We start from the raw sequence: 21,638 nt of genomic DNA on the forward strand, positions 1-21,638 counted from the left end.
AATTGTAGCTTTAGCTAAGTCATCTTTATAGTTTTGTAACAGAAGACTTTTTAAATTTAGTATTTCACAAATTGGGATGAGCTGTCATTAATTTCAATTTCCTGCTTCTGAAACCTGAAAGTCATGTATTCGAAAAGTACACCAAAATAGTTCAAAGTAGGGTGGTCAAGCAATTAAAAAAATTAATCTCAATTAATTGCACTGTTCAACAATAATGAAATACTATTTAAATATTTTTGGATGTTTTCTATATTTCGAATATATTTATTTCAATTACCATACAAAATATAAAGTGTACAGTTCTCACTTTATATTTATTTTTTATTACAAATATTTACACTGTAAAAAACAAAGAAATAGTATTTTTCAATTCACCTAATACAAGTACTGTAGTGCAGTCTCTTTATCATGAAAGTTCAACTTAAAATGTAGAATTATGTACAAAAAATACCTGCATTGAAAAGTAAAACAGTGTAAAACTTTAGAGCCTACAAGTCCTCTCAGTCCTATTTCTTGTTCAGCCAATCACTCAGACAAACAAGTTTGTTTACATTTGCAGGAGATAATGTTGCCTGCTTCTTGTTCACAATGTCACCAGAAAGTGAGAACAGGCATTCTCATGGCACTGTTTCAGCTGGCATTGCAAGATATTTATATGCCAGATGCGCTAAAGATTCATATGTCCCTTCATGCTTCATCCACATTCCAGAGGACATGGCCCATGCTGATGATAGGTTCTGCTCAATAACAATTCAAAGCAGTGCGGACCGACGCGTATTCATGTTCATCATCTGAGTCAGATGCCACCAGCAGAAGGTTGATTTTATTTTTTGATGGTTTGAATTCTGTAGTTTCTGCATCGGAGTGTTGCTCTTTTAAGACTTCTGAAAGCATGCTCCACACCTCATCCCTCTCAGATTTTGGAAAGCACTTCAGATTCTTAAACCTTGGGTCAAGTGCTGTAGCTATCTTTAGAAATCTCACATTGGTACCTTTTTTGTGTTTTGTGAGATCTGCAATGACGGTGTTCTTAAAATGAACAACATGCACTGATCATCATCCAACACTACTATAACATGAAATATATGGCAGATTTCAGGTAAAACAGAGCAGGAGACACATAATTCCCCCGCAAGCAGTTCAGTCACAAATTTAATTAACACATTTTTTTAATGAACATCATCAGCATGGAAGCATGTCCTGTGGGATGGTGGCCAAAGCATGAAGGAGCATATGAATGTTTAACATATCTGGCCCGGCAATGCCAGCTACAAAAGTCCCATGCGAACATGTATTCTCACTTCCTGGTAACCTTGTAAATAAGAAGAGGTCAGCATTATCTCCTGTAAATGTAAACAAACTTGTTTGTCTGAGCTATTGGCTGAACAAGAAATAGGACTGAATGGACTTGTAGGCTCTAAAGTTTTGCATTGTTTTGTTTTTTGAGAACAGTTATCTACGTTTGTAAGTTGCATTTTGACGATAGAGATTGCACTGCAGTACTTGTATGAGGTGAACTGAAAAATACTTTTCAGTGCAAATATTTGTAATGTGTGCAGTGTACACTTTGTATTCTGTGTTGTACTTGAAATCACTGTATTTGAAAATGTAGAAAAACATTCAAAAATATTTAATACATTTCTATTGGTAGTCTATTGTTTAACAGTGTGATTAATTGTTTTAATTGCGATTTTTTTGAATTAATCATGTGAGTTAACTGCGATTAATCAATAGCCCTAATGCAAACCTTTTTCTTCTCCTCCCTTCATCCCCACGTCTTTTTAAAAAATAAAAATAAAAAAAAATCAGTGCTACACAAATGATGTTGTTAGAATCCACTCCAGGTGTGATTTGAGCCATCACTACTTTGAACCCATTATGAGTGAACATTTGGAAGAGGTTGGGGATCTTCCTCTTAGATGTTGTTGGGGAGAAGCAGCAGCACCTCAATTTTAAAAAACATACAGCATAATGCAGTGGTCCTGCATTTTAAAATATGATTGTGCTGAAGATACAGAGGACTTAAGTTGATGCAAAGATAGAGCTTGAGATAGTGTCTTGGTATATTTACACTCTGAGTTTCAGAACACTAAAACTCAGCTGGCAGAATGCTATATTATAATTACAAAGTCAACTTCTCATGCCCACATTTCATAATCATAAAGAAAAGCAGGTTACCCAAAAATTAAAATGTAGGATGAATACCCTTTAGCTGCTCCTCTCCTGACACTTCTCAGTACCATATAAAGCTGCCTCCTTTGTGTAATCATGCAAAGGAAAAAGCTCAAATTATTCTTTTCATAATGTAGCAAAAAGATTCGGGGGGAGGAGGGGAAAGAGGCTGTAATCACAGTATTTAGTAATGAATTCCCAGAATTCAATATGCAAAGCAAAAATATCTCACCCTGGGGGATGAGCAAAAGATAAGCTGAGCCAGCAAAACCTCAGGGATCGGACACCAACATCAGCAGGGTTCTGCTTGTAGAAGCCTATAACAGCATTTGTAGTCTTACCATTTAGGAAACCAACCATCACAGTGGAGAGAGGGAGGTAATCATTTAAAAATAACTCTATTGATTGGATGCTTTCAAGTAATTTAAATGCCGAATAAACACAAAAACATTGTCTCCCTTCACATATTTATTCCTCCTCCCCCCTCTTCCCCCCAAAAAAGTCTTTTGGTTTGGATTCTTCTAGAAGCTACTTACTGTGATATTTTCATCTTTCTTCCCCATCCCTCCTCCCCCCACTCTTTCTTTGGAATAGAAATATCCACAATACTTGTTCTGCTTGGGTTTACATATTGAGTAGGCAGCTGATGTAGTACTGAAAAAAGCTTTAGTTTAAAGAGAGGAGGGAGGAATATGTTGAGATCTCAGTATTTCTCAGTGTTAATGTTAATTAAGGAGAATAGTAAAACTAAATATCTGTTATTTTGTTTATGATGTTGTCGTACTTTAGTATTTAGTACCCTAGGTAGCTTCTTTTTACTCCAGTGAGCTAGATAAGCCTGATTACACTGGCAGGGTGCAATTGATGGATGACTGTCATTATCTTTTCAAACCTGCGTGACACTTTAGGTATAGAAGATGATAATTAAATTTTGAAGAGACTACACTGAGATTATAAGATTTGGGTATTTTTTTAAAAAATTACTAATGTTTTGCAATCCATGCTTTTATTTCAAATTGAGCAAGAAAAACAATATTCAAGACTTCATGTAACACACTTTTTTGTTGTTGTTGTTGAGATGCTCTCTCCTGCTCCCGATAAATATATATGGTCAAATGTATTGGTAATGACTTGAAACTGTACAAGTTAGCACAATACATTTAATGAAACCTTGTCTGAGACAAAACACTAGAGGATCATAATTAATGTCTCATTTTCTGCCCGTTGCTATTGATTACTCATTCAAGGTCCCTTTGTTCTCAAAATGGAAACAACTGTATTTCATATCACTATCTAATGAGATTCTCAGGATAGGATTCTTTAACATGCTGATAATTTGCGAACATATCCCTAGAATTTAAATTTAAAAAATTTACATTATAATATAATTTCACAAAAGTCAGTGTTTTCCAAATTCAGAGTTTATTGTGGTCTGTTTGTATAAATTTGTCCAAAAAAACCCAGAAAACTGAATAGAGTTAAAAAAACAACACTACATGTCTTAGTTGTTTACTTGGACTTGACTGTGATGAATGGCATGTGACTCGGGTAAGTTGCCGTCTTGTCACCAGAAGGTCTATAAAGTAATAGAATCTCCCAAGGAAATTACTTTATTGCATTATTAACTTTATACGAGCTTTTTCAGTCAAAAAGAAGTGTACGTGTAGAACTTAACTAATGAGGGCAAGCTTGAAAGCTTCTCTCTCTCACCAACAGAAATTGGTCTAATAAAGTATGTTACTTCTTCCTCCTTGTGTCTCCTTGTTTAGTGGAGCTTCACTGTTCCTATTATCACCACATTTTGTTCAGTTATACACAAAAATACTAAGGTGAGTCAGAGTTAAGATTGCTTATGTCATAAACAGATAGTTAAGGGATAATGTCTCTTTTACCTGTAAAGAGTTAACAGACGGACCCAAACACCTGACCAGAGGACCAATCAGGAAACAAGATACTTTCAAATCTAGGTGGAGGGAAGCCTTTGTTTGTGGGTTTGGGGTTTTGTTTTGTTCTCTCTAGGCTCTGAGAGTGACTACACATACCTACAGGCTCTCTAATCTTCTGTTCCAATTTTGTAAGTACAAAAGTAGAAAGACAGTTTAGTCTTTTTAATTGTTTTTTCTATATTTGCAACTGTGTATCTGGCTGGTAGAGTTTTAGTGTGTATTTGGGTGAAAGTATTCTAAATTGTATTTCTGCTGGAGAAAGCTTTCTATCTATTGTCTATAAGCTGAAAGACCCTGTAACTTTTTACCATCTAAATTGCAGAGATAGACCTTTTATTTTTTCTTTCTTTTTATTAAAAGTTTTGCTTTTAAGACCTGTCTGATTTTTCCCATTGTTGAGGCTCAAGGGAGTTGAGTCTGTACTTAACAGGAAAGGAGAAGGGAGGGGGAGAAAAAAGGGTGGGGGAACCCACCTGATTTCCCTGTGTTGTGATTCAAAAAGTTTGAATCACGGTGATCTTCTAGTGTACCCAGGGCGAGAAAGATCTGGGAGGAAGAAAGGAGAAGAGGTAATCCCTTTGTTTAGATTCACGGAGCTTGAATCTGTATATTTCTCCAGGAGCCCAGGGAGGGAACACCTGGAGGGGAGGAGGGGGAAGGGAAATGGTTTATTCCCCTTTGTTGTGAGACTCAAGGAATTTGGGTCTTGGGGCCCCCAGGGAAGGTTTTGGGGTAGACCAGAGTCTATCAGGCGCTCTACTCTAAGTCCTGATTGGTGGCAGCAGTACAGGATCTAAGCTGGTAATTAAGCTTAGGGGAATTCATGCTAGTACCCATATTTTGGATGCTAAGGTCCAGATTTGGGAATTATACTATGACAGCTTACTTAACACAAACTCACCAAAGCAATAAAATAAAAATTTAAAGCATCTAACAGTATATGACTTCGCTTTCTCCACTCGGAATCAAACATCTTGCACAATGGCAGACAACATACCAAAAACTGAACTCTGCCCCACTGAAAATTTCCCCCTCTCCCAGCATCACAAACATACCAAACTTCTCTTTGCGATTGGTTCTGTATGCTTCTGGAAATCATTCGTTCATGCTTAGGAAAGTGGATGCTGAACCAGCAGCTCTTACTTCATAGAGGGTCCTGGTCTCTGTCAATCTTGTTCTCCATCAGTTAATCAAGGTACATAAGGATTCAGTTAAAACAACATTAACACATTCATTTTCTTTTTGTTAATTACCAAAATAATTATATAACCCCAAAAATACCCGCTGAATGCATATTACATTTTTTTGACTATCTACTTTGACTTTGTAGCTTTTCAGCTAGAAGGGCCTGAAAAGAGAGACTCAAAATATGAACTATTTGGGAAGGGGGATTTTAATTGATTAAATTTTAGAAATGATTTGGCTAACTTTCTTGAAACTCCTCAGAAGATTCAGATAGTTGTGGATTGCATGCTGAAAATTTCAGTCATATTCTGTTTGGGTTTTTTTGGTATTGAATGTTGAACTCCTGTTTCACGTACAAACCAGAATACAACCTTACCTATGGTATAGCAATGGCTTTGCCATAATGAAATATTTATAGCAGGATAAACTCTGGCCTCTTTTTCATATAAGCAACCCTTTACTAGTTGGCTAATAGGTACAGTTGTGCAAGCTCATTGTATTTGAGGGCAGAATTTTGCCTCAGGTAGCCAAGACTAGAAAATTAGATTGCTTAAGAACATATTAGCTAACATACTACAATAAAAGGAATATGGTTAGGCAATGGAGGTACATAGTGCCGAGTGTCCATGATCACACTATGACTTAGTTCCAGGAGTCTAAGAGCTCCATAGAATTATTACTGATCTGGTTTAGCCATGTTTATTGCAGGCAACTGCATGAGTGCCACCAGTCCGTGACTGGGCCAAGTGCCCTTCCGACCTCAATTCCGATCTTCAGAGATTGATGTGCGGAGACTTTGTTGCTGAGGCGAGTAAGCCAGCAGTAGCCAGTGATGACTCTTGAAACCAGTTCTCAATTATATGTGCCTAATATGGATAGTCAAAACATCTTGTATTCAGTAGTGGCTTATGACAACACATGCAAATGCCTCCAGCCTGCTGATGTCTTATTTAAGCAACATAAGAGAATTGGCAGTATGCAGGTTTGATGAATCTGTACTTTTGTATATAGTTTCACATTCTTTTGGTTCCAGACCCTGTGCAGGTCCTTTAAAGCTGAAGCTGCTAAACCAGTTTTCCTTAGGATATCTGGCAGGCTATGCCCATCTGATAACATTTTACAGCCTAGATAGAGAAAGTCATCCACTACTTCCACAGTTTATCCAGAAGCACAGATGGCGCAAAAATTGTGATACAAGACAACATTGTGGATTTTTGTGTTTGCCCAAGAAACCCTTAGCCCAAGGCCAGCTCCCTCATACTGGAAGCTCTCTAGTGCATCCTTGAGATCGTTTGTGTCCTGACCAAACTGGTCATTGACATCCACTTAATCCAAGTCCGTAGAGAGGTTGAACTGACAGTTATGCTGATATTAGCATGTATGTATTCAAGGAGCCAATCCATTGCACAGCTGAACAGAGCTAGGGCCAGATAACATCACTTGTAGTGTTTTAGGCCAGAATGACATCTACGGCTTTCTCAAATGCCTGTGTTTATAGCTGTCCAGGCTAATTCTACATCATCCAGGAAAGCACCAAATAAATCAGGTTAGTTGTTCTTTGTGACAGCGTACTTGTGCAGAATTTTCACAGATGCGTTATGCCTTAGGTAGCATAACATGCTCACTGTTATGTTGAAATGAGGGAGTAAGTGCCACTTCATCAACAAGGAGATGGGCTTCTGCACCTTGGTAAACCTGGTAGGACCTTAATATATTATGATTCAGGACCAATATACCTTCCTTGTCTGGCCATTGCTGGATATCCATGTTTCTTGATAGATTCAAAGCACCTGAATCAACTTCCAGTGATGGTAATGTTGTGAGAACTGCAAAAGGAGAGTAATCTTAGAGTTGTCATTTATTGTTCCAGAAAAAAATGGCCCAAGAATAGTTTTCAAGCCATTTCTGGGACAACTAGATGTGGTGGTTATATCTCTGAGTATAACAAGTTCATCATGTGGTGGGATAGATTGCATTACTGGCGCTAGCTGCGGATAGAATTAATCTTTCTTAACATGTTGCACCCTTGGTGGGAGCATGGGCTACAATGATGGACAGCTTCCCATGCAGTGCCTCAACCTAGCATACAGCAGTCCATCAGAAATAGTGTGCTACGTTGTGAGTGTTTTATTAAGTGTCTTGTAGAATGAATGCCACCCTGTTTATATGACTGGTTCCTCCAGAGTACAGTAGACTAGTGTCCTCCACAAATTGTTGACAGTTATTGTTGAGTTTCATTTCGGTTATTCTAGTAACTTTGAATGTGATGTCTTTCCATCTCTGGGATTACAAAAAGATGATACCCAACTTGGTTTGGGGTTAATACATTCCAGGTGGCAAATCTGGTGGATTTTCTCATCAGTAAAGAAAGTCATAAACATTATGGAGTTTGTCCTAAAGCATAGACCAAGTTTCGTAGGTAATGGGTAGGGCGGCAGTATATGCAGCACTACTTTTGGTGTGGTCACCCCTGCACCTGCCAATGCAAACATTGGTTCCATCTGGTTCTGGCTGATAGTATCTGATAAGGGCCACTGCTAAGGGTGTTATGAGTGAAGACCAACACTGGATGCATTGAAGAAGAGGAAAATACTCCACAAATGGTATTGAAGTGAGATGAACTATGACCTCAGATCGATGTGTTATGTGCAGAAGGGGGTTGGTGTCCCCAAACACAATCACCATTCTACATCTCCCCCTGTTTCAAGGAAATAAAGTGAATCAAGGGGCGTCCAATGAAACATGGTTAACTGATATATTTTAACTAAAATGTTTTTGAAACGAAGACAGACAGAATAGTACCCTCAAAAATGTTGGTGGTGGTAATGGTGAGCCCTTAGAGGAGAAGCTTGTGTCAGAGGCAACCAGCGAACCCATTTTTATATTAACATTTAAAGATGTTAGTTAAAAAAGGTTAGCTAACAAATTTTTAAGCAATACCTGATTTCCTAGTCTAGAAATAGCCCAAATCTTTGAAAGCCTTCAGGGAATATAATGCAGAGAAATTTTAAAACACTTGTTAACCCAGATTTTCATTTTCATAAATTATGCTTTGAAAAATCGAAGAACTGCTTACCAGAGTGTTCAAATTATTTATTTGCACTCTACCAAAAACATCTTTATAGAAAGCTGAATGCTGCTTCAGAATCAGATTGTGTCAACAGAATTTTGGAGGTCCATAGAATTAAGAGAGAATGATCTTTTAAAAAATAGTAGGAGTAACTTTTTCCTTTCTTCCTTCCCAAAACCTGTGAAAGAATCCAGTTTTAAAACTATTTGAAAATACATGTTTGCTTCAAAAAGCAAACAAACAAAATATTTACTATTCACAAAATCATAATGGTTTAATTAGGCATAGAGTTAATTAGATTCAGTTAATATGCAAGTTGAAGCTAATTAAATATATATATTGCAGTACATGTAAAAACTGTTATACAAATCTAACCTTTTGTATTCTGAAAGTAGACACATTACATGTTTGTGTGTGTGTGTCATTCTTTTATGTATGTATTCCCTGTGTGTGAAGAGGTGATTCTTCTTTATTTCATCCTTCTGTGGCATATTCTGCTGAATCACCCCTTCCCCTAGAATGCTGTAGCACTTTTACCTCTTGAGGCAGGTCACGTTGATTCCACTGAGGCCATCATCAAAGCTGTTTCCTGGATTAAATTGAAGGGTGGGTGCAGAAAAGCAGTACAGCTGAGTGTACTCTCTCTGCCTCCATAGCCAGTCATTTTCCTCCTTGGAATTAGGGCTGTTCTGTCACTTGGTTGACTGAAATAAAAATCTTTCCTTTTTTCTGGTTAATATTTACTACAATTATTAGAAAAAATCCTTTATATTAATTGTCTTGTTTATTTACAACATGGGTATTTGTTTCATGTAATTCAGGGAGGCAGTTGCTTAACATGATGTATGTTTATCTGTGATGACACTAATCCAGGCAGTGTTAGCCAGTGTTTCTGAAGGATAGCTAGTCATTGATAATTCCTTAGTAATTGGATACATATTTAGCAGATGAGGTTCTAGGTGACTGAGGACTTGAACATTCTGTATTAATGCTAAAAACTAAGCTATGTATCATCTCTGTAAACTGATGCCTGTGAAGAGACTAGAAGCAGTTAGCCCAGAGTAGCCTTGTACTGATAATACAAAGCTTCCTTGCTAGTCATTGTATCCTCAGAGGTATTTGTGTATTCCTTTCTCCATCAGGTGCCATTAGGACAGGATCAATCCTAGTCAATATTGCTTCTCAATTGGTTCAGACAGGCAGAAAAGTCAATAAGATGAGCTAATGACATCTATTTTTATTTTACTGTGGCAGATAGATAGAGAAAAAACTATATTTAACCAGTTGTTCTTACTATGCCTCACTCAGTTGCAGTAACATCAGAAGAATATACTTGGAGAATAACTCCATAGCATAGATTTACAAATTAACCTGTGCTGCTATTAGATTTGTACACAATATGCTGTGTGTTCTGAGACTTGCTGTATGCAAGTTCTGTGATTATTCCGTTGATTTCTGTGTCTGACTAGCTCTAGACTCCTAGTTGCTGTATCATGTCAGTACTGGAGCCACTGACTAACATTTCTGCTTCAGTGTAAAATAAATGCAATAACAAACCAAAAGAGTGGATTCTTTTAGTTGTATTATAATACAGTAGTAACGAAGAGTTCTTGATTGTTTCAACACTTATTTCATGTCCTTGCAGAAATAATCGGGTTATGGTAAAACTTAGGAGGTAAGCAAAGGTGACAGGGGCTTGGTGTGTTTGACAACTCGAAAGATTAAGGGTTATAGTTTTCATGAATGTAGGCTGACAGCTGAGAAGTAGGGGTTGGGAGGGATGTTGGCATCTGTCTTTGGGGAAGTGAATTGGTAGAAGGGAGCATTTCCGCACTCATTGTCCTTTCCTTCCTTCAAGTGTTTTCTCCTAAGATATCAGAAACTAAGTACTCACTTCTCCCAGTATAGGTAGAGATTGTCCATTTGGATAATTTCCAGAAGCATCTCCTGATGGCTGTGTGAAAGAGATGACCTTTTGAGGTTACCCTTTTTAGGTACAGGGAAACCCCCAAATGTGTCATGAAAGCTACTGTAATTACATAAGGTCAGTTGCTGGAATGCTCCAATCTCTCTCTGACTGCTCTTATGACAAACAAGGTGAGTGAGGTAATATCTTTTGTTGGACCAACTTCTGTAGGTGAGAGAGAGAAACTTTTGACCTACACAGAGTTTCCCAGACTTGAAGAAGAGCTCCACCTAGGTCAAAAGCTTGTCTCATTCAGAAGTTGGTCTAATAAAAGAATATTACCTCACCCACCTTGTCTCACTAATATCCTGAAACCAACAAGGCTACAACAACACTGCATGCTCTTATGAGTGACATCTTGAGACAGCTGAATACTGACTGGAATTTTTCCCCTGCTATATCGGCCAATCTGAAATGTTTTTGCAAAGCAGGAGGGTAGTTTCTTCCAAAGTCACATATTCCTGGGGTGCAGGCAAATTCTGCAGCCCTTTGAGCAACCTTAAAATAGGCACACTACTTATTGCTGACTGGTTTTCATTTGTTCCTTTAAATGATGTTAGGTGGGAAGCACTGAGTTGCATACCCAAACTAAGTTCTCTGTATGGTGGTCACCCCTAAAAACTTGCCAAATGGTTTAAGTAGCAGCTTTGATAATTCAGAAGGACTGCAGAACAATGAGGTATATTTATGTATTTTTAAAAGGCAAACTGTACAGGTTTTTGAAGATGACCTGGGAAAGGAAAGGAAATTGCTTCATTCCCTTTTTGTGCTATGTCTACTTTGCTTTTCCTGGAAGATTCTCTAAACCGACTAAAGAGCTAGTAGGATTATGGCATCATAGATATCAAGAATGTAAAATCTGATTCAGTGGATAAGCTATTTTAATTCAGGATGCTTTAAAACTTTTTGCGTTTTGCTAACACCTACTTAACTCAAATTCCCTGTACACTGCTGGAAAAGAAGATATGTAAGAAACATCTAGCATCTCTGCATCCTCCAACTAAAACAGGGAAATTCAGACTTGTTATTCCTGAAGCTAATAAGGTTAAAACAAAGCACAGACTTGCCTCCCCTTGTCCCTTTTTATTTTTAAAGTCAAGTTTTCAGGCTTGCTTTATTCATCTTAAAGAAGCAAAAAAGATGGTGCGCGGCAGCTGAGGGCAAGGGGTTGTAAAGGTGGTATGGGATCGAGCCTTGTATCAGCACAAAGTAACACAGAGTTGTTCCTTACACTATGCGATCCCTGGGCTACATTTTATTCTGACAGCTTTTCAGCACCAGAGTTATGCAGAACAAATGGAGAGGGACTGAGGAACTAGGGATGGGGAGGGGTAGCTCAGTGGTTTGAGCGTTGGCCTCCTAAACCCAGGGTTGTGAGTTCAATCTTTGAGGAGGCCATTTAGGAATATAGGGCAAAAATTTGTTGGATGATTTAATTGGGGATTGGTCCTGCTTTAAGCAGGGGGTTGGACTAGATGATCTCCGAAGGTCCCTTCCAACCCTGATATTCTATGATTAGTCGTGTTGAGAGCCTATCAGTGACCTTGAGTAACCAGCATCCTCTCAGAAGTCAAGATGGAAAAGATGAAGATGTGGATGATAGTGTCAACAACATGAACAGAAAGAAAAGGTCAGATCTTGGACATTTTAAGAGGAAGAGATAGCAAGATTTGGATGTGGGACCCCTGAATCTGTGGACTAGTGAGAGGGAAGAATTGAAGAGAGAAGGCACAGGTTACAGGCCTGAGTGACGTAGAGGATTGTGGTGTGACATAGAAAAAGCTACATATAGAGGGAGATTAGAGAGTGCTTAGTAGGAAAGAAAAGGAGTTACATTTATCAGTGCCAGGACTGAATTAAGTGCTGTACTTGTCATGGCTGCAGCTTGGGGACAAAGGTGGCTGCAACTTGTGTGCCCAGGGGCCATTCTGGCTGCTGGAGATCACAAGAGAACAACAGTCTGTAGCTACACCGCTTTTCTCCTAGTTATGATGGGATGCAAAGTAAGGTGACATAGACCCATTGTATTGGCATGAAATGACCGTCAGCAGTTTCAGTGGAGTGGTGAGAGTGGAAGCCAGATTGGCTAGGGTCAAGAAAGGAATTAGAGGAAAGGAATTCACGGCAGCTGTGCAGCATCTAGCGCACCTTTTGGTGAGATACTAAGCCACTTGGTTTTCACATCACTAAATTTGACTTAAGGATAATTTTGAATGTTAGTGCCATCTGTATACTGAATTGTTTACGTCGTATGATTTGGAGGGTTACTGAAAGTCAGAGCTAACTTTTAGCCCCTGTAAAATACTCTGCTGCTTGGAAAACTCTGTTTGAAGGTGCATTTTTAAAAAATGTTTAATAATAAATTATTTTCAACATTTCCTGTCACTTGTTGTCCTGCAACTCAATTATCAGGTATTGTTAGCACAGTTTAAGCCTAGGCTAACAATATTAACTTGTCCTAATACCCAGCAGCATGCTTTTAGCTGCTCTTCTTTGTATCCGCGTAATTATCTTGGAGGTTGCTTTTATCACAAATTAGATTCATATAATAAAAGCAAGGCTATAAAACATAAAATAAATTGGTTGGATCTGCACCAGGTTTCAGGTGGTGGTCGAGCATGAAAAAAAAGATATCAGAGAACTTACATAAGAGATGCTAGTTGGCTCAGAGTTGTCATTAAGGTATATTACCGTAGATGGCAAATTGTTATATAAGAAATGGCTCATGCAGTGTGGACTGTTAATGTATGGGAGGTATTCAGTGTTACTGTTATAGAGAAAGGGGCTTCTTTTGTTCAGTAGCCATATATTTACTTTATAGAGAGCACCCTGAGTTTCACTCTTGAGTTTTGGATTTGTTTCAACCTGTAACTGCAGAGCTAAGCATGTTTTCCACCTTCAATGGCAAAGGCCCTTCTCAGCAACAAAATCTCAGCCCAAGATTTGGGTTAGTGATGAAACCCAAAACCAGGCAGGAGCAACATTAAAATGATGCTTTAAACGATGACTCATTCTCTCTCTCTCTATGCATGTGTAAATACAGAATTGCTTACAACATTGTCACCATTATTGAATATTCCACACATTACATGTAATCAATGTATACTTTGTCTTGTGTTTTAAATTGCTCTTCAGGATAATTTCTCCGTGTTTATGAATTCACCAGTGTGTGCATACTAAATCTGAATAATATATCCTAATCTCACACTGTAAATATGGTATCTTTTAACAGTTTAATCCATTTTTCTTTTATTACAAATTAAGCAAATAAATACCATTTTGTTTACAGTATGGTATGATGTATTAGTAGGTAGACCTTTTAAGTGGAATTAAGTCCTTTTCCCAGACTCACAGCAAAATTTATTTTGGTTTTTAAAATTGGGCTGTAGGTCTCTCTGATATTGCAAAAATTCATTCTCTGAATAATAATAATAAAAAATATCAACATTTCTTTAAACTTGAAGACCTTGATTAAAATTTGAATAACTGGCTAAAGCTGTCAGAAGCAGCTAGCATAATTAATAATTCATTTACAACGTAATTTGAAGCTTAGTATTTCAATAATTTGCTTTTCATTGTTTATTTTACAGTCCAGTCTCCTTCGATCAGATATGGGGCTTGGCAGCCCTGGTCAGTTGTCATCCTCAGGAAAACCTGGAACACCATATTACCCATTTTCTTCTGCAAATCCACGTCGAAGACCACTTCATGACTCATCAGCTCTTGGTCAGTAATGTGGACTATTCTTAAACCTTTAACACTGATATGCTTTTCACAGCCCACCTTATTTTAGATAATATCTTTTTTATATGTTGCAAATTATCCTTTCAAGGGCAATGTCTGCTACTTAAGATAGCTAAATAAGGGATAATGAACTGTAATTTTGTTTAATACATTGATTTGAGTTCAGCACTGATCAGTATTGCATAAAAAAAATTCTTAATTGTGTAAGCAGTAATGACAGATGGATAGCAGTTGATGACCAGCTGAAGTAGCTGAGTGCCCTTAACCCAGGCCATCATTAACTCCTGGAAATGCCTGACCTTGAGGTCATTACCATTATACACTATGAAAATGTAAAGGGAAGAATAATTATCCTTTTTTTTATGCTTGAACTTGCTTTGTTCTGGATGATCTGGAGTTCCATGTAGCTAGTTTAAGGATCCCAGTAATTTATGTATCAGTTAAAGATGATAATCAATGGGAAAATGAGACTTATTTAGTGTATACCATCAGATGCATAACAGGTTTGTTATGTTGTTAGCAAAATATGCTTCAAGGAAGTTTTTTAAGATTGGTCACAATTAAATAATATTATGTACCTCATATTTTGGAGTTGCTCCCAGATAAGTGGACCTTACTGTACATATTACTGTTAGTCACTAACAGAACATCTGACTACTGCAAGTTATAAAGTCTTCGTATCAACCAAACAATCCAGTGCTCAGCCATTTATATTACTTTATGATATAAATGCTCTTTAGTCTGAAACTATCCAAAATAATGTAAAGTCCAAGTTGAAAATATTTCATTTTGTATGCATGCTCTAGTTTTTCAATTTTTTTTCTTTAAATCCCCCCATCTGATTTTCCATTTTAGAAAATTATCACAAACTGTAGTTTCCATTTTTAGGTCACTGAAAATGCTGTCGTTATCTGCTTTATTTCTGCACATTTTTGGCTTTTCTTCCTGTGTGCTACTTTTACCTACATACATCAAATAAAGATTTATTTAGGCTACATAGTATGTGTAACTTGACTATACTTAACTTTACAATTTTAACCATTGTTTATCCATAACAAAATTTCATGAAATGAGGCCTCTTTTCTTGGAGTTTTAGCAGTTAATAGAAGTTATCCATTTGTGTGACTTATTGAAATAGATACTGAATATGTTTGAAGTAATGTTTTTTTAATGTCTTAAATTAGAAATGGCAGACTTTTTAGAATTATCCTTTACAAAAATTATAAGTAACTCCTCTTTGTCCATTTCTGACATTCAAACTCATTCACGAAGATAGTTGCCATTTAGTTTGGGGGAGTGCCTTTTTTTACACGGTCCTTTTTAACACATGCTTCTTAACACAGGTAAGAATTACTAATAAAGAAACCTGAAAAGTTCTCCAGGATGTGGCCGAGAACAGGAACATTTAAAGAAAATGTAGTCTTACTGGACACTCAGTAGAACACCTTGCGAGGAGGCTGGCCAGAGTGCTAGAGCTAGGATGATGGACAGTTATGTAAGAGACTGAGGGCTTGTCTACACTGCCCCACAGTTCAGACCAAAGTGTTACACTGTAACTCCCTCATGTGGACGCTGCAGGGGTAAACTAAAAGTATGCTAGTTCACATTTAATGTAATCCTCTTCAGATTACTGCCTTCCCCTGAAAATCAAAGTTAATGTGAACATGGCACGATTTTAGGAAAGGGCACAAATGTGTAGACATAGCCACAATTTCAGTTGCTGGATCTGATCTTTACTCCTGTGCTGATTGAATCAGCTGTGACAGAATGCTGTAGAGCACATGTTCTGGTGTTGAATGGGACTGGTGTCTGGTAACTGTATAAGTGTCTCCTCTGGACAGGTATGGAGCAACACTGAATATGAAGTGAGACACTAGAGATATGTGAAACCTTCATAGTGGGACTTCCAACTATGTCAAACTAGTCTAGTTTTAGGTACTGTTGCATATGTAACGTTTAGGATGAATTATGATTTTATGTGGAAACTATATAAAATTGGGTGGTGTTACAGGTTTTTTATTTAAGATTAGGTTAAGATTAGGTCCAATTTGTTGTTTCCAGAGGAGTTTCATGCCATCTTATGGTGCTTGTTAGAAGGCAAAAATCAAGGGACATAAATCTTTGCAGATCTGTAGTGGAGTCCTTGTTGTCCTTGCTGGAACTGAGTGGCTGGAACTCAAGACCTGAGAATTTGTGGCTGTAAAGTAGGGGTGCTCTTAGCCAAAAGCCCACCCCCTTGAAAATGTATGCAATAATTTTAAGAAATACAGTGTAAGCACTTCTGAACTGTAGTTTTTCTCTAACGTAATATGTGGCACATACCATAGTAGAGGTATCCTGAGGAGAAGTGAGGGATAGAAAATAAACTTGTTGCTTTTATTATCTTTCTTTTCCTGAACCTTCTCTCCTTTATTACACTATGGAGGAAGAAGAGACTTTTCAGCTTGCTACAACCAAATGTTAAATTAACTATTTTAATTCTAAATCAAGATGGAAGAGTTTGTTTTGTATTATGGTTGAAAACTGGATGAATCCAAAGTATAAATGATGATGTCACCAGATCAATTATTTATTGGGGCAGACCCATAATGCCAGGAAATCTAATTTGCATGTTGACTGTAGTGGTTGAGTTAAACTTTATTTTGTGCATTTTTTCCCGTTCTTAATGTATGCAGTCATAGGCTTCCCTGGTGACATGGAAGTCAATATTAGGGTAGAGAAGTGGGTGCCATATTTCCAACTTTCCAAATGTTTGAAAGATGGTTTGGATACTTTTGGTGACTTGTGAAGAGTGTTGACTAGTTGGTTAATCAGCTTCACTGTTGCTAGTAGCTGAGGTGCAACAATAAACCCTGCATTTGAATGTTGTAATCCATTTAGATGAAATTACTGTTTTAAAAAGCCACAGTTTACATTAATATGGATTTTAATGTACCATAGAGGTGTTTGTAATTGCAATTTTACCAAGAACGCAAGCAGGGGATTCATTTATGTCCATAGTCAGTCCACCTTCCACCTTGTGCACTTTACAGGCCATTGTTTAGTGAATGCATTATGGTATTGATGTACCTAATAGTGTTGTTGTTGTCAGGGGTGACTGCCTTTCCACAAGGAGAATCCCCTGAGATCAAAGGTAATGTGAGCAAGGCAGGATTGTAGAAAAGGGCACAAATGTGTTAGTCATTGTAACCTTCTTGTCATGTGTGTAAGGCACCTTTCATTGCTACAGAGGAAAAGATGCATAAAGCTAGAAAATGGGGACTGTACTGTGGGAAAAATAAATAATCAGTTGTTTAGTGCGGCTGTTCGTTCTTGTTACTCCTTTGTAACACAGCATAGCTGATGAAATGTGTTGTTTTCTGTGTGCAGATCCTTTACAGACAAAGAAAGTAAGAAAGGTGCCCCCTGGTTTGCCTTCTTCTGTAAGTACTGAATTTTTAACTTCTAGTAAACAAATTGGGCTCAAAGCGCACTGTTTACTTGACATACAAATCTTATAAGTTATCATTAGGAAGGCTTTATCTAGTGACCATAAACAGCCAACCTATTTTGGATCAGTTCCTAAGGTCTAAATACATATTTGATGTGTAGTTTTTAGATTTCATAGCAATGGTTTGCACCTCACTCATATGCACTTACCCACTTGTCCCTGTCATTTGAATTCCCCTCTTGGGAAGAGAGCTGGGCCAGGAGCTGTCAAAGAAGATCTCCTGTACAGGTCTTTTGATGTCTAATTAGTCATTATGTTGCTGAACAGGAGGACAGACAGAGATTAATAGCTGAGAATCTTAGAAATTTACATTTGTAATAATCCCAATGGAGCTGAAGACATTAAGATTCGGAGGACATGTATGGCTCAGCTTGCCTCAGTAGGACTGAGGTTATTAATATGCATAAATCACCAAGTCAGATGTTCATTGTGAAGCCCTGGTGGATTTTAAAGCCTTCATTAAGCTTTTCCTAACTTCAGCCTACCATCAGGAAGGCTTTCAAGCAACTAGTTTGTTGATCCCTCTTTGCTAGAAAATTTATCCTTTGAGAATAAAGGGCTTTGATGAAAAAGGTTGGAAGGGTTTTGGTTGAAAAATCATTAATGGCTGTGATAATCTAATGCTATAGGGGTGTTTTGTGGTATTAAATATACTTTATTCTTTAAAGGAAGAAAATTGTTTATAAATGAATCTGTATTTAAAAATCCACATGAAGTGAAAAATCCCCAGTGAAGTAAAGGAAGGATTTTTCCCCCTGTTCACAATAAACAAGAGAGGAGGGGAGAGAAGCTCTACTGCCTTGCGGGGTACATCTCTTTGTTGTGTAAATGGATGTTGGGCTTTTATTTGGCAGTACTTAACACACGGGTGCAGGTGCAGTTGGATGAGTCATAACTCAAAGCCATATAGGCTGAATAGAATACACTGCACAGGCAACAGTAATACAGTAGGAGCAAAAAGGGTCTGATCTGCTTATTTTATTTTGTTTTATTTTTGTATTAAATCTGAAGCCATAGATGGTGTCTTCTAGTCACCCTCTTGTCCTCCACTTCCCACCTTCACTGTGATATACAAAAACCTGAATCTGAAATCCCATTTTAACCATACTTCCAGATGGAACTGAGATAGTTTAGACAGCCTGGGGCAGCTGTGCTCTGAACCTGCAGCCTACCTGGAAGCCAGGATTGCAGCTGCAGGCACTCTTAAAAGCTTTTGCTTGTATAAGCACTTGGGCCCCACTAGAGGCTGAATAGCTGCTTGATAAACAAAATGAACACAATGCCTCTCATCATTATTCCCGAGGCCAGGAATATATTTTTTTTCCAGCAGCAGCTAAAAATAGTTTAGCAATTTACATTTTAACAGTTGTGTATTATGCAGGGGTGCCTTTCCAGTTAACAGATGATTTCTACTAGATTAACAAAAATATATTAAAAATGACAGAGTAGCTAAAACATGTAACATTGCAATTTTCGTTTAATTTATTACTATAATTCTAGGAGAGTCATAAAAGTTAAATTACATATTAATATTTAGTTACACTGGCCAGGTAAAGAGATCATATTAGTGAATGAAAAATTCATCTCATTTCTCTTACCCAACACTAATGTTAAGAAGCAGTATGTTTTTAATGTTTCTTATTTAATTTTTCGTCTTCTAAATGAAGAAACAGGATAGCAAAAGACTGATTTTATTAAACACTGAACAAATCTCAGTGATGGAGAAAGAAAGCAGATACTGTGAGTCATCAGTATGCTGGTGATATATTTTGTAAAGTCATTGTTTCTATGTATTTTAATGGCTAAGGTTCTGATTGTAACCTCTAAGCAAGATGATGCCAAATTCAAACAAAACTCTGATTTTTTTAATATAAGATGCATTGTCTTTGGTAGAAGATTGAACAAAATTAAATTTTGTTCAGTTACAAAATTTTGTGATTTCTTGAAATTCTGAGGTGGGAATTAAGGAAAAGGGACACCCACATAATTATTTGGAATATGCTATGCTAACCAGTCAGACTGTATTTTGGCGAAGGTAAAAAGTGAATCAGCATATTTAATCTCTGTGCTGCAGATGTTCTTCTCAGTAAATGAAAATCATCATTGGATGGAAAATAACAAAGGAGGGGAAAGAGGCGTTAATTATTACTTAAAGTATTTTACAAGCCATAGGAAGACATTTTTAATTGAGTTTCTAAAAGATAGATTCTCTTAATATTTATAATGAATTTAATGTAAACATAGATGCTTCTTCTTAGTACTTGAACTTTCCAGCTAATCTTCATTTAATTTGAAAACTGATGTTGCTCTTTCAGAAAGATAAGGATTTTTAAATAAATAATCTTCCTATGGTTTGTAAAAATACTTTTTCTCTTGACTTTTGCTTTGTGGTGGACATCCGATGTCAGATGTTTTCCAAAACTATATTTTTGAGATGAATTTTTCCACTTGTTTTTGATTGTGTCATAGTAGTGAAAAACAAGCTAGCTAGAAAATTACTAGCTCTGGATGAACGCCTCCAACATTTTGGTGAGTGACAAACGAAATTCGTATCAGAAGGAATCTAGCTTTGCTTGCATCCCTTTTGTGTTCGCTTTCTGCAGACATTAAAGCGTGTGACTTTTATTTGCAAAAATGTTTACAGAAAGGGAATTTTAAGATTTCATGCTCCAGAACAACACTGGAAATAGTATATTTTATATGGATGGGACTCCGTTTGACACAGCAGGGAGACAAGGGTTCCCAAACACACACAGTGATGGTGTACGTGCTTCAAAACTAGGTTTATCCATGCATATTGTGCAAAGAGGGCAAGGAAAAAAAAACCTCTAAACCTATCCAGGAAATCTTTACAGATTTCGAAAGTGTTGTCTTGCACAAGGCCTGTGTCACCTTGAAAGACATATGTTCACACTATTCTATAGTGTCTGCTTATCGGCTACTACCTTTCTCATAGAGATTCAAAAACACCAGCCCTTTCTCCCAGTCTTCCTTCTGATTGTAGTGCTACCTTCATCCAGTCAGACTCGAGTAACAGAAGTAGTGCCATGTAACTTGAGACCAATTGTAACTAATCAGTGCAGCTCAGATTTTGAAGAACCGTTGCTGAATTCTTGCAGTGAACTGGTCAGTCTGTAGAGGAAATAATTATTCAAATGCACTTGATTTATTTTTTACCTGAGGAAAGTGCAAGCTAATTGTGGACATTGCATTAGCAGAGAAAGATGGTAAATATTCAATATGAAACATTTATTCAGTTCTAATTACTACCATAATCAGCATTTAATTTAATTTAGATTAATAATAGAACTTATTAAATGTGAAAAATTAGAAGATTAATGCTGGAAATACCTTTAGATCCTTCTTTTGCCACTTCATATCTTCATCCCAACTAAGATTGTGACCTACAGTACACAGCTTACATTGATGCATATCTTAGAAAATCAGCTACTGCACAAAAACATATGCAGTCATCTAATTTCTTGAGATCTACAACTTTTCTGTGTATGCAAGAGGATAATCAAATCATCTGTCTTTTTGCTAAGAGAGTATTCTGTTTACCAAGAGGAGTCTTGATTTTATCTGTATACTAATTATTTAAGTTTACTCGCCCCCACAAGTTTAATGTATTTCCTGTCTATTTGCATATTTTACTAATCTTATGTACTTTGGTCAACATATTACTTAAGTCTTTAGACAGTACTTTAAAATTCTTATATAAAGTTTAAAATTCCACTTAACAGGATATTATCAATGAATATATTCTAATAGCAAAGCCCTGTTTCTAAATTCAAGTCCACTGCAGTTTAGAATCATGTTCAGGATAAAAGAATTCATACACTGATTATGGGAGTCTTGACATGTCACCAGCTATAGGACAGATGTATGTCACTTACATATGCCAATTTATCATTTATTGTAAGAATTCCTCCATTAAAAACAGCTATATTGAAGCAGTGACATAGCAAGAAGAAGGAAAATGACCTACATTTGTTTCATATAGGTGGGGTGGGAAAGAGACACAGAAGTAAGCAGTCCAGTCAAATGTCCAGTCAAACACCTATG

The 21,638-nt window shown here is 37.1% G+C and overlaps 1 protein-coding gene across 1 annotated transcript in view; it reads left to right on the plus strand.

Annotated features, from left to right (window-relative positions):
* Positions 1-21,638, plus strand: part of TCF12 (transcription factor 12) — a 325,844-nt gene that overhangs the window by 245,782 nt on the left and 58,424 nt on the right. Inside the window, 1 exon segment of the mRNA XM_030578588.1 lies at positions 13,930-14,065. Coding sequence (XP_030434448.1) covers positions 13,930-14,065 — 136 coding nt within the window.

This window comes from Gopherus evgoodei, chromosome 10, assembly GCF_007399415.2.
Source record: "Gopherus evgoodei ecotype Sinaloan lineage chromosome 10, rGopEvg1_v1.p, whole genome shotgun sequence".
Taxonomy (NCBI): Eukaryota; Metazoa; Chordata; order Testudines; family Testudinidae; genus Gopherus; species Gopherus evgoodei.